At 36.6% G+C, this 25,893-nt stretch overlaps 1 protein-coding gene across 4 annotated transcripts in view; it reads left to right on the top strand.

Annotated features, from left to right (window-relative positions):
- The first annotated feature begins 2,047 nt into the window (after nucleotides 1-2,047).
- LOC149537837 (uncharacterized) overlaps nucleotides 2,048-25,893 on the top strand; it is a 61,247-nt gene continuing 37,401 nt past the window's right edge. For 2 of the 4 annotated variants that reach the window (XM_089799225.1, XM_089799224.1), the window contains exon 1: nucleotides 2,048-2,328. In XM_089799225.1, the coding sequence (XP_089655351.1) occupies nucleotides 2,218-2,328 (111 nt within the window). In that variant the 5' untranslated portion in view covers nucleotides 2,048-2,217. The remainder of the gene's footprint in view (nucleotides 2,329-25,893) is intronic. The other 2 variants (XM_089799227.1, XM_089799226.1) reach the window with 1 other exon arrangement.

The raw sequence follows: 25,893 nt of genomic DNA, 5'->3' as shown, positions 1-25,893 counted from the left end.
TATTTAGTTATATTTTAATATTCATGCACAACCTTTTTGCTATTTAATTAAAACATCTTATTAAATAATTTTCTTTCTCTCTTTAATTAATTCTTGAGACATTTTTGATAAAAAATATTTACTAAGTAATAATAATATTTAACTACAGAGTTTCCATGGAGGAAACTCTGTAGTTAAGCGCGCTCAAGTTGGAGTAGTACTGGGATGTGTGACCTCCTAGGAAGTCTCAGTGCTTCACCTTTGTGAGTGTCACCTAGATCCAATGAGTGCTAAGTGTTACATTTATTCTCACGAGAGATGGATTCATGTTGAATCACTACTCATGAAACATGGGTCAATAAGTTTGACTCAAAATCACACAGTTAAATCCTGATAGCAATATCACAATATTTAGCATTTATTTAAAAATGAACTCCTAAATATATTATTATTAAATTAAATAAATATTATTACGCCCAAAATTAGACTTAAACTAAATCTTTAAATTTAAATCTTTTATTTATTTAATTTCTCAATTAATTAAATATCAAAATTTCCTTATAAAATTTCTATTAAATTAAATAATTAATTATTCTTTTAATTTGATTTAATTATAACATAAAATCATCACAGACCCACAAGATTGAATATGAAAACCGATAATAAAGTACAAAAAAGCTAGATCAAATTCAAGGGTTATAATCATAAATTTACATCACTTGATGAATTCAGAACAACTTAGGTACTTGTCCTACTTTCTAGGACAATTGGCTTAAGTTTAGGATTTAGACAATTATCTCCCCTCTTTTACCATTGAGATATTGCGATAGGGTATGCTCATCCTGACAATTCAAGGAAGTCGATACCCGACACTTACAATTTGCATAAAATCCACGCATGTACATATACATATATTCTAAAATAAATAGACAATGACAGGAATTGGTGCATCGTGTAGATCCTGACTGGTAGGTGACTAGGACTCCCTCCCTCAACCATATTAGAAACATCATACATAAAATAAAACATACATGTACACCATACACATGCAAGTATGGGGTAAGTAACCATAGAAAACACATAAATAATTCATCTAACTATCATCATGAAATCACTAGAATTACTATATACAATAATCATCGAAGAATACTCATGCATACATGAAATAACTAGTACCAAAGTAATCTCATCATATAACCGAGTAAGAAACAATATCCAACAATTTGGAAAACAAATACCACTAATCATCAAACATAATCATAAAGTTGGCCTAAAAGAGTTCGGAAATAGTAACTAAAAAGCAAGCTAGAAGTAGGCATTACATATAATGCCTAAAGAAGGGAATATGTATTGTAGTTATAAAATTCAATCTAAACTAATTACTATACAAATGCCTTGGAGATGATTAATCTAAATAATATGGTATGAGGCCTAAAAACCACAATGCTCAAGATGGAAAGGAAGATGATGAGTATCTCCAGGGTTAACTTATAGACTACGCACAATTTTGCAACCTCTTTGTGCTTGATGTAATGAAAGGTTCTTGACGAGGATGAAGAATATGAAGGCAATTATAATGACTTATCTAAGTTACTTACAAATGATTGAAGTCACGAGCTTTACTGGCTAGTTTGTGATATTAAATCTTGTTGCCGTACTTGACCTTTGGTTGGTCATGGTACTTACCACATTTTGCCCTTGTAGAGATCTTAGAAAAACTTTGAAGCATTATTTTAATCTAGGTATTGGTTTGAAGAGGAACTTTGACATTGTTGATAGACATCTTCAATATGTAATTTGTGTTACTCTTAAGCTTTACATGAACTCTATGAATTTTTTTATTTTTATTTTTAAAGATCAACTCCCTTGTTTCACTACTAATTAATATAAATATATATTATAAAAATAATTTTATGACAATCCATGTGATATTTCCTAATTTTTCATATTGGTCGAAATGGAATTTCTTAAGTGAACCTATAACCTTTATACCATTTCTCATATATATAAAAAAAAAATACTAAAATTTACCAGCAATATATCAAATTATCAGCAGGTCCAATTGCTAACTTAAGGTTGGACAAAGGAGTTTGCATTTTGAACAGCTCGGGAGAGAGACATCCTCATTTTCATCCAGACACCAGTACATATGCCAAGAAGGAAAATATGGAAGTGTGGCTCTATCTCACACATGCAGCTCATTAGTGCGACTGATTTAATACGAGGGAAAGCGAAATCATGATAAATCGGGCTCGTGATCGCCATTTCCGAGCAGCAGTGCTGCAAAAATTATATCCTCCTCAACCTGTTTCCGATGACGAAAATCGGCTTCCACACGGAGATAACCAGGTGTGAATTGTTTCTCAATCGGCGTCTCTTTAATTCATTTAGTCTCCAAATAGAAGTAATTTCATTTATATTTTTCGTTTACTAAGGCGGACAATTAAATCGGTATTCACAATCACATCAAACAATTAAATTGGCATTTTAATTGATCAGGTTGTATTTTTAACTGATCAGGTTGTGTTTTTAATTGATCAGGTTGTAGTAAATGTTTGTGACGTGGACTTTAGGGTCTCAAATACTTGTGATGTCGAATATAGCGTTTCAAATACTTATGGAAAAATGGTTTTCAAATTCGTGTGAAACGTAAAATTATTATTAATTCATTACTCAATTGCAAAAACAAAGGCAAAGAACTCAAATTAGTGTGCAAACTGAACGAGTTGAAGAAATTCAAATTTGCGTTGAAGCTGATAAAGGTGAAGCGGAATATAGTTTAGGCTTTCAAATACATTTTTTAGGGGTTCAAATACTTATGGAATACAAAACTAATACAGTTAGTTTATTAGATAATTTAAGAACAGAAGGCATCGTTCTGTGGCTGTAACGATGCTAAGTTCTGTCTGCACATGACAAAACTAAGACATCAATGAATAGGTGCACCAAAACCAGTTTCTAAAGCAAAAGGAAATTGGCAGAGACATAAGGGAAGACAACCTAAATATGTCACCAACAAAGCTTGATGAGAAGAATAAGGAGTGTGCAATTTTGCAAATTGAAGTTTAGAAACTCAAAATGGAAATTAAACAATTAAAAGGTGGAAATGACAAAGTGGATTCTACATTATTGAAGAACTATGAAACAAAAAAAAAATGGCGGAAGACGGATTTGGGAGACCAGAAACAACTGAAAGTCAAGAAGGATTTAGTAGAGACAAAAAAGTCCTGTTAAATCAGAGACCTATTCATTCCGGGTATTCATCTTTTGATGGAGTTTATTTTTCTTGCAATAAAGTAGGGCATGGGGCTAGTGAATGTAGAAGTTAGAAAAATGTTAATGTCTTTAGTGGAAGATGCTATCATTGCTATAAGTTTGGACGTAAGGCTTTTTAGTGCAGAAGTAGAATGGATGTGAATAGAGCTGTTAAGAACTTCAATGGATATTGCTATGGTTGCAATAGATATGGACATAAAATGGTTGATTGTAGAAGAGATAACATTTTTAGAAAGAATGGATCTGCAAAAATGAAAAATGACGGTTTGGTTTGTTGCAACTCCAATATGACAAAACATATTGCTATTATTTGCAAGAATATGGATTAAAAGAATGGTTGTCTGATGGTTGCAGAAGACTTGAAAGGAAAGATCAAGACATATTTCATGCAGAAAATAGATGATGCTCTTGAATGAAGTTCAACTTCATTTCTGGTATTGTTCCCTCTTTTGACAAATGACTGGGGGAGGTTTTGTGTGAATTTGTTTGCCCCCTCTAGGTTAGATGTTGAGTATCTCCTCGGTATGTGAATAATACTTGAAGATTTTTTTGGAGGTAAAATTTTTTAAAATTTGTTTGAAAAGGTATTTGTATGGTTTGGTAAGAAGTGAATTTGTTTTTGGCTGTTGTCAGTGATATTATTTATTTAGCCATTTACGATCATTTGTGCAATTGCGATTTGGAGATTTCAAGAGTGAAAGATTAGAGCAAAAGAGTGCAAAAGAGATAGTGAGTTATAGATGCTAGAAATGGTAAGTGTAAATAATAAACCTAGACTTGTCCATAATAAGAATTCATTTGTTCCATCTTGAAAGGATTCAACAGGTTCTTTTTCTGAGATTGATGAAAAACCATATTCACAAAATATCATCAAAAATAATATTTGTGATTCTTTCTCCATGCAACTTCCTTGAATAACTTGAGTTGACTCAACATCTGCTTCAAGGGAGTCAATACTCTAGAAATAGTTTGCAATTTTAGAAAATTAGTCAAAAACTTTGTAGCACCTGTTCACACAAGTGTTTTCCCTTCTTGTAATCTCTCGTCAAGCTAAGAACCAACATGTGCTTATAAATATATTTTGCTATATCTCTTGCTTCTTCTACATTGATCTTAAGCAAACAATTTTGTTTATGTCCTCCAAAGAATGTCGAAGCAATGAGTTGTACAAGGAGTCCAAAAAAGAGTTGGGGAAGCAATCTTCCATCTACCATATATGCCATTGCATTTGTTAGTAACCACGTAGACACCATTTTGTATGCTCACCTCTAAAACAACTCTAATATCAAGTTTAACTGTTTTGCATTCTTTATTTTGTTTGAGGCATCAATTATCTTTAAATGTTTTTAGCTCATCAATGGAAGCCACTAAAAAAACTGAGGGTGTGGTTACTTCCATCTATCCAACCATTTAAAAGATTGTGCATCCAAACTTTCACCATTGATTCTTTGTTGAACATTTCTAATTAAATATTGTAGTAACTTGTCACTGAAATCTCTTGGGGAGGTTGTATTGTACCCTTTTTCCTGCAAATGTCAATGTTGTCACTAAATTCTCCCCATATAGAGTCTTTTCCATATTGAAGGGAAGGTTGTTATAGTACCAAAAATTTGTGCATGCTTTTTTGCATTTTTGTGCACCTTGTTTTAACTTAGAGCTGTTGAAGATTGTAGCTGCGATAGAGATATTTGTCTCTAATTTTGCTGTATGTTAGAATTTAGATAATACCATAGTTACACTTATTACGAAGTAATTGGTAAATACTTGCTTGTTATTAATAGAGATCGAGAGGTCAATTTATACAAAAGAATGAGACGATGTTTCCTTAGGAAACGATCGTAAATAATATAAACATTCTATTCTAGAGAAAGCAAAAAATGACAGCAAACTAAAGCTTAAGATATTTACAAGATAACCATTAACTAATAATAGACGACTTATCTATTATTGTAATACCCTCCCTTAATGGTTAGTTTATCGAACACACCAAGCTGTCCTCTGAATTTGACAAACTTATCAGGACCAAGAGGCTTGGTGAGAATGTTTGTAGTCTGATCTGTGGTAGGAACATACTGCAGATCTATAGTCCCATCTTCAACCCACTGTCGTATGTAATGACAATGAACATCCATATGCTTGGTTCGTTCATGGAAAACTAGATTCCGTGCTAACTTAATAATGCCTTCGTTATCAACAAACAGATTAGTCAGTCCTGCTGGTGACATCTGCATATCCCCAAGCATTCGACGAAGCCAAACAGCTTCACATCTTGCCATAACAGTCCCTCTATATTCAGCTTCTGAAGAAGAGAGAGAAACTGTCTACTACTTCTTGCTGGTCCATGTGACTGCACCGGATCCCAAACTGAACACATATCTAGATGTTGACTTTTTATCATCAATAGAGCTTGCCCAATCTGAATCTGTGAACCCACTTAGTTTAGGATTAGAACTCCGAGAGTACAAAAGTCCATAATCTGAAGTGCCTTTTACATAACGAAGCACACGCTTTGTTGCCATCCAATGATCAGCCTTAAGAGCTGTCATAAAGTGTGAAATATAGTTGACTGCGAAGCTGATATTAGGCCTAGTAGCAGAGAGGTAGATGAGGCTGCCTACTAGTTGCCTGTAGGTAGTATCATCAACGGAAGGAGAATCAGACTTTGCTGATAACTTGAGACCTTTCTCCATAGGTGTAGATGTAGGTTTGCAATCCTGCAGTCAGAATTTGTCTAACTGGCATATTTGGACTGAGAGATGAATATACCAGAAGACTGTTGCCAAACTTCAACACCTAGGCAATAATGCATGAGCCCAAGGTCAGTCATATCAAAAGACTAGGATAAGTTTTGTTTGATTCCCTGAATCAAAGATGCCGAACTGCCAATGATAATTAGATCATCCACATAGATAACCAAAAGGATGATGTCACTGTCAGTAGTCTTGATGTACAAATTTGAGTCTGAAGAACTCCTCTTGAAGCCTTGATCACTGAGGTACTTATCAATCTTGATGTACCATGCCTGAGGGGCCTGCTTCAAGCCATAGAGAGCTTTTACCAATATAAGAACCTGATGGTCTTTACCAGCAACCTTGAAACCGGGAGGCTACGTCATGTAGACCTCTTCATGGAGATACCATTTAGGAAAGCACTCTTGACGTCCATCTGATGGACCTTCCAGCCAAACTGTGCTGCCATGGCTAGGACTAATCTGATGGTGCTCATCTTTGCAGTAGGAGCAAAGGTCTCCTCATAATCAATGCCCTAATGTTGAGAAAAGCCCTTCGCCACTAAATGAGCCTTGTACTTATCCAAAGTACCATTTGATTTGTATTTGATTTTGTAGACCCATTTGTAGCCAATGGGTTTCTTCCCTGGGGGAAGATCAGAAAGGACCCAAGTGTTGTTCTTCAGCAGGCTCTGGTGTTTAGATGTCATGGCTTGTTCCCACTCTGGAATTCCTTTAGCCTCGGAATATGTTTGAGGTTCAAACACATTGTGAATGTTGGCCATAAGAGCAAAGCTAATAGAATCTATAGTTTGGCTCTTTTTTCAAGCAGTTCTCCCATCAATGAGCTCATCATCACGAAGATCAGCAAGTGTCTTAGCCCACCACTTACGTCGGATAGGAGAATGACCAACAGTAGTACTAGGAGATGCTTGATTAGTAGGATCCTCATCAGAAGAAGTTGGATCAAACTAAGGTAAAGCATCTACAAAGCGAGGTGATCCTGCAGGAGAAGCCGGAGGAGTCTGTACAGGTATCACTTGAATAACTGGAGTTGCAGAGCTACTGGAGCCCTCCCATCAAGTGGACCTAATGGAAGCCGAACTCCCAAATCATGAGCCTGCATAGGCTGGTCTGCTGGATCAGGAACAGGAGAAACAAGCATGAATGGTCTTCGCTACTCATCAAAGACTACATCATGGCTATATATGAGACGAGATGTCTCAACATCAATCAGGCGGGAGGCTTTGTGAAGACTGCTATATCTAGCAAGCATTAGTTTCTAACTCTTGGCATCCAACTTGGTGCGTGAAGCATTAGGGATCCAAACAAAAGCAAGAGAGCCAAAAACCTTCAGGTGACTGATTCTGGGCTTGTGACCTGACCAGGCCTCTTCCAGAGTTTTACCTTTGACTGCCATTGTGGGTGACCGATTCAATAGATAAACTGTAGTGTTAACTGCTTCTGCCCAAAATTGCTTCGAAACATGTTTGTGTTCGAGCATGGAGCGAGCCATCTCGGTGATTGTCCGGTTTTGACGTTCAAATACACTGTTTTGTTGTGGCGTGTGTGGTGTGGTGAACTGGCGTTGGATGCCATGTGCATCCAAGAAGCTAGAGAAAGCATTAGAACAAAATTCCCCCGCCCGCCCCCTCCATTGTCTGATCTAAGAGTAATAATAGATTTCCTAGACTCTTTTTCAACTAAGGGTTTAAACTTCTGAAATACAGTAAATGCATCTGATTTTTTTTAAGGAAATACACCCACAATTTTTCTACTGAAATCATCTACAAACAATAGAAAATACTTGGACAGAAGAACAGAAGGAGTGGCCATAGGGCCGCAGATATTGGCATGAACAAGCTGAAGTACTTGAGAAGCTTGCCAAGAATCGCCACTGGTGAAAGGTGTGCAATGTTGCTTCCCAGCCTGACATGTGTCACAAACTCCAAGGTGTTGGGTCTGAATCTTTGGCAAACCAAGAACAAGCTCATCCCAAGCAAGTTGGGAGAGATAATGCACATTTAAGTGCCCATATCGCTGATGCCAAAGTGTGCTGACAGAAGATCGCCGAGCAGCCATAGCTAAGTTCTAAGAATCACCAGAATTAGTAAGTCTGAAAAGACCATGATCCTCAAGACCTATTGCAATAGTAGACCGATCAGTGATGGTGCACTGATGTGAATTGAAGGTGACTGCCAAGTGTGGAGAATGTCATAGCAATTGACTGACTGAGAGTAGATTTAGTTCCATCCCTGGAACGTAGTACACATCAAGGACTATGAGATTCCTCCCCACAGAGTGTTTTTCAGAAAGAAGGCTCTGCTCTTGTCGGGAGTCTCATGAAGACGTTTGAGGTGTGTCCAGATTTCAGCAACTGTCTTGCCGGATGGAATCTGAGAAAGCTGATCATCAGCTATAGATAATTTGAGAAGCATCATTGCTTCTCGATTATTTGAATCCCATGTATCTTGATTAGGACCTGGAGAAGTTGGACGCTTCGTAACACCTAGAACAAGTTGATCGGTGTTCCGATATTCAAAGATTGCGATGATGCGCTGCTTCCAGGTTCCATAATTGCGACCATTGAATTTGGAGTTATGCTTGAGCAGAATATTCGTCAGAGATGCCATGACACATTTTCAATGAAAAAACATGAAAATTTGTGAAGGCACGGTCTTTGAGGCAAAAATATAGAAGACCTAGAAGAATCAGAGAGTGACCTAGAAGAGAGCTCGAGAAACACAAAAGGTATGTGCTGTCATTTTCTAGATCCATTGGCTCACAAATTGAGGCACGAAAATCGAGGCACGCAGGAAAAACAGATGACAACCCAGCTGAGCTCTCAAAAAACCCAAGAATTTGCAATTAAAATTTTTTCCGACCTCAAAAATTAGGGTTTTGAACAAAATATTAGTCTGCGGCCATGGAGGTCAAAAACAACAAAAAGTGGTGTTTTGTAGGTCAAAAAATGCCTGTTTTTCTTTAGAATTGAGGCTTTTTTTGCATGGATGACAAAGAGATTGAAGATTGATGCCCGAAAGTCACAAGATTAGGAAAAGATGACACATTTTTTTGTTCTGAAGAAAAAGTGTAGACGCAGGCCATGATTTGTAGAGTTCGGCCCCCAAAAAATAACGTGTTGCAGAGAAATCGTCCACGATTTCCACGCGTTTTTAAGAAAATCGCACGGGTTTGCAAAAAAAACTCACGTCCTATTAGGATTTGAAAAAATGAGCTTTAGATTTGCAATTTACAGATTGAGCCACTGTAGGGTCTGTTAAAAAAAACTCCAAGAATCTGCCCGCGATTCTTAGAAGAAAAAACCTAGCCGAAACTGCGATTTTTCACAGATGAATTTCTCAACAAAAACAAAAACCCTAGACGCGCTGTTTGAGGAAAACCTCAGAAATTAGTTTGAAAATTTTTAGCAAATAATTTCAAATGAAATTATAAAATTTTCAAAGAAATTCAAGTATTGGCTTTGATACCATATTACGAGGTATTTGGTAAATACTTGCTTGTTATTAATAGAGATTGAGAGATCAATTTATACAAAAGAATGAGACGATGTTTCCTTAGGAAACGATCGTAAAGAATAGAAACATTCTATTCTAGAGAAAACAAAAAACAAAAGCAAACTAAAGCTTAAGATATTTACAAGATAACCATTAACTAATAATAGAGGACTTATCTATTATTGTAATAACACTATCCTGGGGGGCAGGCAGACGTCGAGACAAGTTTTCGAGTAGGGGGGACATTGGGGCCTCGCTTTTTGGGATGACAGTAGGGGACAAGAGGGTGGGTGTATATACCAGTGTTCCGGGACTTTGCGAGTCTGAGGCAGAGGTGGCCTTCCCGAGGCAAATGGCCTTTGGACTCAGACTCGGCCTAGTCTTGGTAGAGTCCATGTGGACTACAAGTACGAACTACATAGTCAAAATGACAAGGGTCAAGGCCTAAAATGTCGTGAAGAAGGCTAATCATCCCTCGGGAAGTCAACAAGCTCATCATCATCAGAACTATCAGACTCTCCAAGTTTAAGAGCCATGAAAGGAATACTAATCAACCTTGGATCTGTAGTATCCTCATCGTCATCAATCTGTGATGGCTTCTCTGGCTCTACATCCCATCGTGTTGCGAGGCTCTCCTTGTACACACATGTCCTACGATCATTCATACGCAAGACACTATGTACAACCACTAGTTTTTCTTCTCTCTAAGACAAGAGTGGATAAAGCTATATGTACACCAATTCCTCTTAGAAGTTGAAAAACTAGATACCTGACATAACAACCAAATGATTAGTGTGAGAATAGTTGAAAAGTAAAACTTTTAAGTTCCCTTAAAGTTAAAAAATAAAAACTTGAAACATTTTTTGAATACATATAATTACTAAATAGGTTTTGAAGTTGAGGAACTAGATACTTGAGACAACAAGCTAATAGCTAGTGTGGTTGTTATTGATTTCGATCCATGGCAAGCCCTGCACAAATCGTTTCCTCCTGTGTCATAGTTTTAGGTTCACCTTTGCCGCAACCCTATAATCCGTAAGAGTAGCAAATTTGGTCCATTCAAGGCAAACCTTCCCAATAGTCTCAGAGTCATACATCCTATCAATGCACTTGAAGAACCCTTCCTTCACCTAGAAAATAAAAAATTCAGAATATTGGCAAATAGAAGATGCTTGTTATGAAAAGGTTCAAGTATCAAGATGCATAACAATATAAGACATCAAGATGATTAAAATAAGTAACATCATATGAATCATCTCTTCATCCTGAATCAATGTGACTTTACCAGGCCTAGGCATGTACCACTTTGGATTTAGTGCATAAGCAACGATATGTAGGCGAGTGTTTGGGCTGTCCCATCTGCGCTGAATGATGGGCCAAATGTGCTTATTGAAGATTGCTAAATTGGGATCCCTCTCTCACACAACTGCCCTCATCTAGCCAAGCAAAGAATCAATGCACTCATACACCTCTTAAAGGCTAGGCCTATCCCCATCCCCATACTTGATGGCCTAGAAAACTAGAGTGATGATAGAGACTATTGATTTTGCATCACTCCAAAATGCATCACTCTTCACTATTTCCTTCACCCTCCTCCCTTGCTTTGTCTTGGACCCATCCCACCTATTCCACTCATTCGTCATAACCATGAGTTGTAGCGGCTCCTATAACTCAATCATTCTCTCCAAAAGAATGATGTAGGATGCATATCTGGTCTCAACTGGTTTTAGGAACTCCTTCCTCGCAAACCTCCTAAAGAGTGCATGTAAAGTGTGGTGGTTGCAGATATACATTTGCACATTGTTGGTTAATAGTTTGTCTTCCTTGGATTTTGGTTTATACCTTGACTCTTAATGTGCCCAATGTAGTGAAAGACAAAGTAGCTAGCAACAGATTGGATCAATGTAGGTGTTCTGTCAAGGACCCTTGAATTGAAAGGTACAACTCCCTTGTGTGCAAAGATTTGCAATGAATATTTTTTTAGTAGATCAACAATATCTAGGGTATGCTCTTAACCAGAGAGCAGAAGAGGTATGACCAGATTGCCCAACACTTCAAGCAATCCAAGCGGATTTTAGATGATGACTCACAACCTCCAGAGCTATGAATGCATATGAGCCACTTTCAAGCTCTTTCAACACCTAAACGCAACCTATTTAATCTACTGAATGCAAAATGCAGTAATGCATGACTACCTAATAATGCATACTATACAAGGAGAGGATGTTTGACTAACTAAGCAATACTCGGATTGCCCAAGTCACTGAGATTTCACAACAACCATTTGTTTCTTACTCACTAGCTTACATCAACCAAATCCAAAATTTCTCACACAACAATGAAAATGCACATACACTAACTTGTATAGGGCAAAGGAAATGAGATAATACTGCAAATGAGGGGAATAAAGCTAATAACCATTGAAAAGAAGGAAACAAAACCCTGTTCATTTGCAATCTCACAATTTTCATTAACAACACATTTCATTTCAAGCACCATACAAGGACTAACACTAGACTAACATGAACGACAAAATTAAAATATGGACGTAGAGTCTCACATAGTTACAGGGGTTTGCCCAAATCCAAATTTTGTCTATCTTATTTACTTCTCAAAAAGTTACTTTTGTAGGCCCTTTAGAATTAGCCAATTATATTTCATGATCACCACACTGAGCACTTGAATCGTTAAGGAATTATCAGTCATCAGTTACAATTCAATACATTAGAGAAAGTTAAAAAGGTTAGAAACCTTGAAAACCCTAACAGTTTGACATCATTACATGGTTTTGGTAACATTCCCAACTTTGGATTTGATAGCCTGATATTCCTTATTAACCTTTGGCATCCTTCATGGCTTTTGCAGTACACTGTTGTTCTGGAATGTGCTCGAAACGCTTCATTTTCTCTTACTAGTTCAACAAAACCCTTCGTGCCACCTTTTCCATTTCATATTTCTGGCCGTTTCTCTGAGTTTAAATCTTTGTTGTTAATGTACCATCTTCAGTTACCAAATCGACGATCAAGATTGGTCCTTGTGCTTTGACTGGGCCTTTAACTTTATCCTTCCTTCGCTGAGAAAATGGACAGCCACGATTAATCTAGGTCAACGATTGCGATTGAATCTTCGCGCTTTGATTGGAAACTACATGTTAATAAGCTGGGTCCGCACCCCCACGTGGCATTACTCTATTTGCTCTGGGTCCACGTATTTATCTTTTCAATTGTTTCGCAACCACTGTTGATTTCCTCAAAATCTATGACCATGATCATGCGAGCTCTATGCCTTTATAATCTGAATCTACGGTTGCCGTTTACAAGTCAATTTTGATCCTTTTAATTTTTGGCCTGAAATGGATTTGAGTGTGGACGAGTGTGTCATTATTCGAGAGACTTTATCCAAAACTTTTTGTCCTTCAACATTTAGGCCTGAAACACAACTAGGGCCATTCAATCCTTGTTGATCAAATGGTGTGTAACACTTCTTAAGGATGCCGATGCCGTAATGGATGTTACATCAAGTACACCACATGTCCTCTTTTTGGGGAATATGTGAATACAAGTCGAATGTTGCCGAAATCGGCTTGAAATTCATTTGGAGTCGTTGATCTTCTAATCTTCTGATGAGTTGATGGGCGGCCACAATTTGTTCAAGGTTAAATCCTGGCCTTAGAAAATCCTCGTGTGTAAACCATCATTTAAAACCCTCCAAATCTGAGTGGGACAGATGTCACAATGTCGCTATGTTGCTTTGGCTAAAGGACTTGCAACTTTTCATAACGACATAGTGAGAGTTGTTGATCTAAGTTGATCGAATGGTGGTCGGCTTGATGCCTTGTCTATGCTTAACCGTCAAGCGTAACTTCGTGACTTCCTCTTTGACTGCGCGGCAAGCATTAACATTAACTTCTCCAAAACTTTTTGTCCTTCAACATTTAGGCCCGAAACACAACTAGGGCCATTCAATCTTATAACTTTGTTGGACGATTAGGATGAATTGATGATCTGGGCCCGCAACTTACTAGGTGCAAGGAGATCTACGACTCCTACTACGCCGTGAAGATTAAAGAGTTTGTATCTGGCCAAAGTGGTAAAGTGAGGGCTGTTGGATTCAATCGCTTATTAACCACTTCACTTGGCTCGCTGTGGGTCCGCTGTCATGTGGATCTTTATGATTGGAGATTTGACTCTTCAATGCTTAGTCACACAAATCGTTACTTATATGATATTTGGCTTTTCTTCCTCCCAACGTGGCTGATCACGATTTGATCTAGACTTTTTCTCTAATCACATAAACGACCCGAAATGCATTGTCAACTTCTGTCTTTGCTTTCCATGATCTCTTTGTTCGACTAGTTGCTTCTTCATCGATCTGGCTCTGGATCTTCACGGAATCTTTTCCTCTGATTTACACAGAATTGGTTCTTCACTTCAAGCAGGTTCTAAGCATGGATAGATGTATTGAGAGAGCTCATTTAGCTTTGTTCTCATCTTAGGAAAAGTTTGACACTTGCCCACCCATCCTAGAATCACCTAGCTGACTAATAGTGCTTGACTTGCTCCATTTCCCGCATGGGTAGGCTCATAGGGGTAGATGAGAAGAAAAACCATCCTAATGGAAGTCTAGAGTTGACTTGATATATTTTGCATTGGATTACCATTCACTTAGGAGCTCAAAAGTGGGATGACCTAAAGTACACCGACACACATCTCTAGCATTGTTGACCACTCCCTTAATCTAGTCAGTCTTCCCCATACCCTTGATTGCATTGTTCATGGCATGTGCACAACATAGAGTCCACCAAATATGTCTATATGTTGCCTCAATAAACCTCCCTGCTGCTCTAAACACAGGTGTTGCATCAGTCACCAAATGGACCAAATTTAATGGCCCAATCTCCTCTATAGTTGTTCGAAGGATGTCAAACTAAAAAGCAACATCCTTTTGACACCCTGTACAATCAACTTCCCTGAGAAAGAATGGGCCATTTGAGCATGTAATTATGATATTGATGAGTAGATGGTTCTCAATGTTCACTCACCCATCCATCATATTGCTGCATCCTGAGTCCTTTCAAATTGCCCTTGTGGTCTCCATCATTTGATTGATCTTGGCATACTCATTATCCAAGATTGTGTTCCTCAATTTGTGCTCACTTGGTGGCACAAATGGCAGTCCTCCCCCCTTTGCATCCCGTTGCATCATCTCTTTATAGTAAGGAGACAGAGCTATATGAACTGCTACACTATTGGAGAAAAATAATCTAACAATGGAATTCCTCTATCTCCCTTTTCATGCGTGCATTAAATAATCTGCTATGGGGTTACTTTCAGTTGTCACCTTCCATTTCCCCTTGCTCAGTTTTTCTTCAGCCATGACACTAAAAGTGAAAGAAGGTCCTCAGGCTGCCCATGTAAATGATGATACTCTCGGCTGTGATCTAGGAGAAAAAACACGTGGCTGCCCCTGTAATTGCTGCTCATGTGACTGCTGAATACACTGCATCTGTTGCCTATTCATTTCAATCACCAAGTTATCTGGAATGCCCCAAAGCTTGCTGAATTCAATTCTATAATGCAAATTTTTATTGGGCTTCAAAAACTCACATGCCCCCACACCTTTTCCTGTTGAAAAGAGGAAGTGTGCATTTACTCTAGTGATGCTACCAAACCATTCTGTAAAACATATTTTGCATTTCCACTTGTGCCACCACCTACTTGTGTTGGAGCATCTTTCCTCGTTGCAAACCGTCTAAGAGGTGATTTTGGATCATATTTACCCCTAGCCCACATTATCAAAAGTGTGGAGGGGTAATTAGTAGATGGTGGACCAAGTGGCCAATTATCTGTGGATTGAGATTTAGTTTGCTCATCCCCCTCATATCTCGTCATCATTCCCAGGTTCATATTCTTGGCTACTATGAGAATGAGTTTCCAATGTCATCTCATCATTATTGCTACTTGTTTCATGACTGCAGAAGCTCATTTTAACACTGCATTTTACCAAATGAAAAAAACAATTACATGGTCTCAGTCTATGCCCTTCTTTAAAATAACAAAAATTTAAGTCAAAATTTAAGCAACAAGATTTTATAATTGAAACAAGAAGAATCTACTCTAATGTAGATTTGAAATTCATAACACAACAAAAAGAAATATCAAGAAATATTAAACTAAAAATAATGAAAAATCAGTGAGAAAGACACCTTTTGCTTGAAAGATCGCTTCAACAAGGTGTAAAATCTTCCTCTTCTTCTTGCTTCTTGTCACTCCTATTAGCCTTGCAACCACTCTTTTCACAAAAACACCTATTTCTCAACTCTTCACTCTTCGTGTTGTTGTTGCAAACAATAAGAAACCCAAAATGAATGCAAATGAAGCCACATAGTGAATGCAAGCAATATAACACAAGCAATGGGCTCCACATGGCTTAGGGTTAAAAAACGATCAATACAATGAATGTGAATTTTTTTTCTTGTAGAGACATGGGATGTTCAGCCGTCCCCTAGAGCGGCTGAGGGACATGTCCTTGTCTCCCTTTCGTCTCAAGAGACACCTGAATGTCTCCTCGCCTTCTTTGGGACAACAACCATTTGGTGGCGCCGCTGGAGATGTTGGAACAACGTTCCCTCGTCTCTTGTGTGTTCCCATCTTTGAGATGTGTTTTTTCTGGGAGAGGTGGGGGTAGGGGGAATGTGTCCCCATGTTACATAGGATAATAGCTATGTATTTTGTTTACAACTGGAGAAGATATTTATGATAGTACTTGAGATGATATTATACGAAGAGACGTGTCATGCACAGAGTTGTGCATTTGGAAATATGAAAAGACTTATTTTTGGAAATTGAAGAGACCTTTGGTTGTGATGTGAAGAGTCTCTCAATTCTATATATGTATGAAAACTTTGTGTGCATACAACAATTCTATCGAGTTGAAAATGTTGAAGATTGTAGCTGTGATACAGATCTTTATCTTTGATTTTTGCTATATGTTGAAATTGAGATAATGTTTTTGTATTTTGTCTACAGCTGCAAAAGATATTTATGATAATATTATATGAAGAGACATGTGTCATGCGAAGAGTTATGCATTTGGAAATATGAAAAGACGAGTTTTTGGAAATTGACGAGACCTTCGATTGTGATGTGAAATCAATTTTATAGATATGTATGATTACTTTGTGTGTATACAACAATTGTATCAAGTTGAAATCATTGTTCTTGAACATTTTTATATAAATAAAAGAGATTTTCTTTTGCATGTGGTTGGGTTTTTTCCCTTGAAGCTGAAGGGTTTTCCCAAGATAAATGTCTTGTGTCTTTTGTATACATTTTGTTCTTCTTTGTTGCCATGTATCGTTATTTCTGGGCAAAACACATTAACATGGTATTAGAGCAGGTTGGATAAATGCTATAAAGGAGTCGTGTATCTGTTTAGATTGCTTGAGAAGCATATAGGCAATTCGTAAGTATTGAGTTCTGTGATTGCTGCGAGACAAATGTTGAGGATATTAGCCTCATAGGACATAAAAGCAAATATAAATGCATTGTTCTTTCTGTGTAGAACTGACTGTAATACTTTATACATACATACATACATACATACATATAAATCATAATCTTGTATTACTGAATTAACTATGTCTGTTTCTGAACATCATATAATATCGTACATCTTTCATATGAGATGATTTTGTTTCATTTATAATACCTTATGTAAATTGCACCTTTCCTCTTAATTGGGCATCTAATATAATTGGTAACTCTTCATGATCGGACATTATGAACATGCCGATCTTTAACACTGTTGTTAATCACTGAGTGGTTATGAACTGGCGTGTTGTGTATAATATTAAATGTGTAGAGGCATGACTACATAGGGTCATGCCCCTACGAAGTCATGTCTCATACACATATAAAATATATTTCATTTAGGATTGCAGAGATATATCAATAACCGTGGCATATACATCTCAGTCTGAATATAGAATAACTACAATACATTAAATAAATAAGTCAGATCTGTATCCCTGTACAAGGAAGATCTGCTGACATAAAAAATAATACATAGAAGAAATACATGTTAGTGTCTCCACCAACTAAGATCCAAACTTTACATGGTATCAGAGCCTAATTGGTAGAGAGACTTCCAAACTAAATTATTAAAATAAAAGTGACATCATGACAAATTATGTTAGAGTAGAAGATAGGCTTGAAGGAGCAGCAAATTTCTTCTCATGGAAAATTCAAATTATAACAATTCTCAAAGAATTAGAACTAGAATCATTCATTGAATCAGATATCTCAATGCCTGGAGATAAGGCAGAAAAGGCCACTCGGAAAAGGCGAAATAATAAAGCTTGGAAAATCATTGTTGATTCAGTAAAAGATCATATTCTTCCATCCATCTCAAATCTCAAAAAGGCATTTGAGGTATTTAAAACAATTAAGTATACATTAGAGATCAACAACTCAAGTAGATTGATTACATTAAAAAATCAACTGATGAATACAAAAATGAATAAAGGAGAGTCAGTTTCATCTTACTTCGGAAGAATTTTAGAAATAAAGAATCATTTATCCTCTATTGACAATAAAGTAGAAGATCAAGAACTATCTATAATAGCACTTAGAGGATTACCTATATCTTGGGGAGCATTTATCCAAGTTGTCAACAAACCCTCAATACCAACTTTTGACTAACTAAAAAATGATTGCACATCAGAAGAATCAAGACTGATTTCTAGAGGAATCATTTCAAATCAAGAGGGAGAAAATCAAGCCCTCTTCTCAGTCTCTAATAACAGAGGGAAGAAGAGGAAATTCAAAGGGAAGAAAAATGATAAAAGGAAAAGTAAAAATAATTTCAAAAGAAATGATTTTTCCAAAGTTCAATGTTATAAGTGTGAGAAATTTGGACACATTCAGAATTTGCCCTGAAAGGGAAAAAATCTTGCCTTCTTTGGCTGAAACAAAAAATGATGAAAATCTATTATTCTACTCAGCCCTATCAAATGAGACAAAATCAAACGAAAAATGTGTGGATAATAGACACTGGTGCTTCTTGTCCCATAACATGTTTTAAAGATAAGTTTGAAACTTTTGGAAATTATCTCATAGAAGGAGTCACTATTGGAGATAACTCCACCTGTCCAATAAAAGGAATTGGGACTTGTTCTATATAACTAAGAACTAGGGTTACACTAAAATTGAAAGATGTTCTTTTTGTGCCAAGCATAAAAAAGAATCTAGTATCAATCTCTGGACTTGTTGATGAAGGCTTTCAAGTCACCTTCAATGAAGACAAAGTATTTTACTAGCCTAAAAATACTAATCTCAAGAATGCAATCACCATAGGGACTAGAGATGGAACTCTATATAAATTATGTAACATTCAAAAGCAAGCCCTAAGCTTCAAAGTGACAAATCCTAATGAAACATGGCATAGAAGGCTCAAACATATTGGATTCAGTTATTCCAAATGTAGAAAAAATCACCATTGGAACACGCTTAAATTTAAATCATATAGGCACTTGTAAAGGATGTGCTTTAGGAAAGGATATAAAAAAACCTTTTTCTCCTAGTGAACACAAGTCTAAATTAGTTCTGGAACTAATTCACTCTGATTTATGTGGACCTATGCCAACACTGTCTCCAGGAGGATTCTCTTACTATATGGTATTTATTGATGATTTCTCTGAGAAAACCTAGATCTATTTCCTAAAGGTCAAAGAATAAAATGAGGTTTTATCAAAATTTAAAGAGTTCAAAGAGATTGTGGAAAATCAAACGTCAAAAAGAATAAAGACTCTTAGGTTAGACAATGGAGGAGAATATACCTTTGAAAATTTCAAAGATTTTTGCACCTTTGTTGGGATTAAGAGGTAGTACACTATATAATCCACAATAGAATGGGGTAGCATAAAGGAAAAATAGAACCATTGTTGAGGCAGCAAAAGATATGCTTCATGATCAGAATTTGCACTTTTCATTTTGGGCGGAGGCCACTAATACTGTTGTATATACCCAAAACAGATGCCCACACTCTATTCTAGAAAACATAACTCTTGGAGAAGTTTTTTACAGGAATTAAACCTGACTAAGTCATCTTAGAATATTTGGTTGCTATGTTTACATTCACATACCTAAAGAAAAGAGAACCAAGTTAGAACCATCTGGGAAGAAAGGAATATTTGTTGGGTATAGTGAAAACTCTAAAGGGTATAGAGTATATGTACCTGGACAGAGATCAGATGAAGTCAACAGAGATGTCATATTTGAGGAAAACAATGCCTTAAACTATCAACAAGTACAGAAGATGAGCCCATCACAGACTTGGATAAAAATCAACAAACTGAAAATTAGAGGGAGAATATATTAGAGGAAAATGTCCCTTTACCAGATTCAGAAAACAGAGACATCTCTAATATCAAGAAAAGGCCATTATGGGAAAGAAAAATGATTGAAGAAAACAATGTTGAGCCAGATGAAATTTCTAGGGAAAGCAAGAAAACCATAAACAAATCTTGTTATACTGCACTAGTAACTGAGATTACTAAATCTAAACCATCAACTATTGAAGAAGCCCTAACCTATTAAGCTTGGAAAGATGCCATAGTCGAAGAATATCAATCCATATTACAAAATGATGTTTGGGATATTGTACCTAGGTCAAAAGACAAATTAGTTGTTTCTTCAAAGTGGTTATACAAAATCAAATATGCTTCAAATGACAGTATTGAAAAACATAAAGCAAGAATTGTTGCTCGAGGTTTTTCACAGAAAGCAGGTATTGACTATGAGGAACCTTTTGCTCCAGTTGCTCGATATACTTCCGTAAGAACAATTATTGCATTTGCAGTATTCAAAGGATGGAAGATACATCAAATGGATGTCAAGACCGCATTCCTAAATGGTGTCATTAATGAAGAAATATATATTGAACAACTTAAAGGCTTTGTAATGAAAAATAAGAATTTGTATGTATGTAAACTCAAGAAAGCCCTCTATGGCTTCAAACAAGCACCTCAAGCTTGGTATGAAAGAATAGACAGCTACCTCTCCAAACTAGGATACTCTAAGAACGAAGCTGATCCTAACATATACTTCAAAATATCAAATGACATGTTAATACTTGTTTTATATGTTGACGATCTTTTGATAACAGGTGAAGACCACTTAATTGAAAGATGCAAGCAATATCTTATAGCTGAATTTGAAGTGAAGGATCTAGGCCTATTACACTATTTCTTGGGTCTAGAAGTATGTTAAAAGAAAGATCATATTTTTCTAAATCAAGGAAAGTACACTCATTACATCTTGGCTAGATTTGGAATAATGGACAGCAAACCCCTAGCAACTCTGATGGAAACAAATCTATAGATGCTAAAAGAAGAAACTATAAATTCAAAATCTGTTGACCCCACTCTCTATAGACAAATCATTGGATCATTTATGTATCTAGTAAATACCAGGCTTGATATTTGCTATGCCACCAATGTTTTAAGCCACTTCATGTGTGAACCAAAGAAGATTCATTTGATGGCTACTAAACATATCTTGAGATATCTACATGGTACCATCAGTTTTGGTTTGAAATACAAAAATGTTGAGATTAGACTTGAAGGATACCTTGCTTCTGATTGGGCTGGCTGTTCTATAAACCGCAAGAGTACTACAAGATGTTGCTTCAGTCTTGAATCCGCTATGATATCTTGGTTCAGTAGAAAACAACCCACAGTTGCTTTGAGTTCCATCGAAGCTTAATATATGGCAGCCTCCATGGGAGCTTGTGAAGCAGTATGGCTGAGGAAGCTATTATTTGGACCTTTTGGAAAGCAACTAAGTCGTACAGTCATTCATTGTGATAACCAGAGCTGCATCAAACTTTTTGCAAATCCTATCTTCCACAATCAATCAAAGCACATTGAGACTCCTTACTATTATATAAGAGATATGGTTGAAATAAATGTTATTAAGCTGATTTACATCAGGACTAATGAGCAAAATGCTGACATTTTTACCAAGCCTCTTGCAAGGTTGAAAATAGAGCACTTTAGAGGTAAACTTGGTATGACAAATTTGTAAATACTTTTTGTAAAAGTTATGTGTATATTCATGAATCATTTAAAATTGTTGTTTGCAAACTTGTGTTATGAAAGGTGATGATCTTTCATGTGTAAGATCACTATTGTAAGGTGACGGCCTTATCAATAGTTGATCTATCTCCTAACATTAAAATGTTGGAGCAAAGTGTTATCTTGGTTCTCCGGGCCAGAGTTTGCCGGACACATTGATAACTTTCATGGTTCTTTGGGCCAGATTTTGCCGGACACCATGGAAATCAATTATGGTTATTCGGGGCGGATTTTGCTAGACACCATAACTTTCAAATCACGTTTAAAGTGATATTTGTTTTTGCATTATATCTGCTTGAATGTCTTTCTCTCTAAAAAGGGAGTGTTGAGGATATTAGCCTCATAGAACATTAAAATCAAATACAAATGCATTGTTCTTTTTGTGTAGAACTAACTGTAATACTTCTTATATATATAAATCATAATCTTATATTACTGAATTAACTATGTCAGTTTCTGTCATATAATATCATCCATCTTTCATATGAGATGATTTTGTTTCATTTATAATACCATATGTAAATCACACCTTTCCTCTTGATCGGGCATCTAATATAATTGGCAACTCTTCATGATCGGGCATTATGAACATGCCAATCTTTAACACTGTTGTTAATCATTGAGTGGTTATGAACTGGTGTGTTGTGTATAATATTAAAAATGTGTAGAGGCATGACTACGTAGTGTCATGCCCTTACGAAGTCATGTCTCATACACATAAATATATTTCATTTAGGACTGTAGAGATATATCAATAACCGTGGCATATACATCTCAGTCTGAATATAGAATAACTACAATACATTAAATAAATAAGTCAGATCTGTATCCCTGTACAAGGAAGATCTGCAGACATAAAAGAAGAATACATAGAAGAAATACAAGTTTGGTTGTCTCCACCAACTAAGATCCAAACTTTACAACAAATCCTTGCCATTGTTCTCTATCTATATTCAGTTGCTACTGTGTGAGCACAGTTCTCATATTGTCATATTTCTCATCATGTGTGCATTGCTCATATATATTGTCGTATCTCTGTTTGGTGTTCAGTTATATTTTATCAATTCATTCTCTATCTCTGCATATTCACCATCGTCTTGGTGCATATTCTATTCTGACATCTCTTATTTCTCTTACCGTCGTGTCTTTGCAAGTTGTTTGTGCGTTCCAGACTTGCTGTAAGAAACTGTTGGCTCAGCTGATGATATGGCTTTCTATCTTATATGAAATCTTACGTGTCTATGGCACTCTCCAACTTGTCAATATCTCTCCTAGTGGGGTTGGATTAATATATCATATTTATGACACCTTACATGTTGATTCAGTTTTATATTTGTGACAGTGATTATAAGTTTTATATTTGTGACATTTTTATCATAATGGCAGATCAAGCTCCAGGTGAATAAAGAGTAAAATGTATGATTTCATCTTAATGATGGAATAATTATTCTGTATTCTTTTTGGGTGGTGCAAGCATGCTCTCGTGAAAGGACCCAACTCTCAGTTCTAAAACAAAAAGGGTCTTTCAAGGTCCTGATCAAAGATATTCAGGGTATTTTGTGTTTTTGCTGTCTCTCTGTGCATGAGCAGCATTCTATTATATATGTTTAGTGTCTATCATATATGGCTTCTTCTCTTTGTATCTTACTGGAAGAGATATTTTGTTAAGAACTCTAATCCAGTGTGATTATTGAGTTCTGGAGATTTGTTTGATGACAGAGATTGTTTTAAGGCAAGCTCCAGCAAACACCATCTCTGTATTTTTTGGCAGCATCGAGAACTGTCATCATTTCTGTGACATGTTTGATCTTCCTATATGGTTCGAGAAGAAACTATTCTCATAAGTGAATAAGGTCCAAGTAAGTATTAGTAATCTAGATTTGACAGGTGTAAATATCAAGATCAGTATTTGGGTCTACCTTTAATAATGAGTTTTGGTTATTGAATTTGATTGATTTACGTTCCTTAGTAAGTTTTACAACTTGAGATGTTAATGAATTTCAGACATGTAGAACTCCTTATTGATAGATTGGATTCTTTTCTTTTTTGCAGATTTAAGTTTGAAGGATATACAATTTATGTATTTTGTGTCGGGACAGAAGATTCAATGTATGTTTTATTTAAGTGAGGGGTATCTATTGAGTATGTTTTATTGGTTTCTTATTTATAATTATTATATGTTCTGTCTTGATATTTGTTGTGGTTTCACAACACACGCCCCATTTCTCCCCCCTAGTAAATTTTTGTCTCCCAGACCCCTAGTCTGGGGCTTAGGTCATTTTTGGAACTCCTTTTGGAGTCTAGGTCTACCCTTTGTCTCCAACTGAGAAGCCCCCTGGTGTCGGAACTTGTTGGAATACAAACACCACTGAGGGGGGGTGGGGGGCGGGGGGGGAGGTTGTTGGAGGTGAATCAGTGGTTTAAAACACTTTTAAAAACTTGAAACAATTACAAGTTATAAAAATTTAACACATGAGCAAGATAGTTAATGAATAACAAAGTGACACAATATTTTAACATGGAAAACCCCATAGGGTAAAAAACCACTTTGAATCTGAAACTTTATTGGCCTCCTGGGCAAATCTTTCAGAGCTACAACTCTGGAAAGCACCAACTTCATGAATACAAGAAACGCCAACTTCAAAAATGAACAAGTGAGATATAAAATTAGAGGATCATCTCTATTACAACACAAATCATGAATCACTAGTTTCAACTTCTTGTTGAGAACACAATGCATGATATACTTCTATTCTCCTCAAAACATCCAATATCCAAATATATTTTCTTTTTCCATTAATAGATCTGATCAAATATTGATATGAATGAATGAAGCAGTAATATATAACCCTCCTTTTGCTTCTGATAAACTTCTTCAATAAAAATCAAATCACAAATATGAAAATAGAAACATAAAGTATTACCCTCTTCTTTGCTGTTAAAAATCTACCTGCAAATTGTTCGATCTATAAGGAATTCCATACCAATTCTGCAACTTCTATCAAAACCACCTATTGGATGTTTTAGAGGAATGTATCCTCTACTTATGAACCAAGAAAGTCGAAATTTTGGAGGTAGTTACATACCCCAAACTTCCATTAGACCAAAACTGCTCAAAATTGCCAAAACTGTCATAACAATTTGGTACCTGTTTCTGATAAACAGACTTTTCTCTTTCCACACGTGTTATGCAAAAACTAATAAAGACCCATTTTAGCTAACTTTGAGACCTTTCCAAAAATGTATGATAGTTGGGGTCTATTTGATAAAAAAGTTCGTCGACTTTCTAATAGACCAAAATTGTTTTTTTATATCCGTTTTCAAAAACAATGTGAACATTAAGTGTTAATTGTATAACACTTAAGTATTTATCTTGAATATGTTTTGAACAATATTGAAGGACATTAAATAAGATAATTACATGATGTTAGCCATACCATATGTTCATTATGTTCGCCATATCATATGCTCATTATTGACATCAATGACAACAATCAAAGACCAAATATCAAGGGTTCAACAGGAACTGGGAAAATTTGGAGAAGAGTGTTTTTTATGTAAAGAGTGCACATGCGCACCTATCCTAGGTGCGTAAATGTGCTAGATGCACAAGTGTGCACTCTTCATCCTTCGGAGATGCATACATGCGCACCTCCAAAGGGTGCGCACTTCGAGCTTGGGCCTATATAAGCTTGGGACCCCCTCCTTTCTCATTGTTCTTAGTGCTCCCAGTTTGACCGCACCTCTGCGCTTCCAGAGGTGCGCTCCACCCTGCATACCAACACAAACACAAGTTAGATAACACCAAAGGTGTGCATGTGCACACGTGTCCAAGGTGCGCATGTGCGCACCTTTGTTCAGACACAACACAAAAACCCTAAAACCAACACCTAAAAACTTAAGGCATAAAGACTAGAAAAGCGCACCTTTTCTTTTGTAACCTAAGCTAAGACTACACAAAATGCTTAAGGAAAGGTGCACATGTGCGCACATCCCCAAGGTGTGCACATGCGCACCTTTCATAAACAAACTTAATGCAAAACATAAGGATGTGCACATGCACACCTTAGTGGGGTGCGCATGTGTGCACCCTTTAAACAAAGTGCTAAAGAACTCTAAGTCTCCCCTTTGCACTGCCACACGTAGATGCACAGTAGCACACGTGTGCATGTGCACACCCCATAAAGGTGTGCAACTATGCATAAATTGACCAACTAGGGGTCATTAAGCGCACCTAGCGCACCTTCACAGGTGCA

Source organism: Cupressus sempervirens, chromosome 9, assembly GCF_028749045.1.
Source record: "Cupressus sempervirens isolate cs-2001-9-10 chromosome 9, ASM2874904v1, whole genome shotgun sequence".
Lineage (NCBI taxonomy): Eukaryota > Viridiplantae > Streptophyta > Pinopsida > Cupressales > Cupressaceae > Cupressus > Cupressus sempervirens.
The sequence above is the reverse complement of the archived record's forward strand: the minus strand, read 5'-3'. Positions and strand labels throughout refer to the sequence as shown.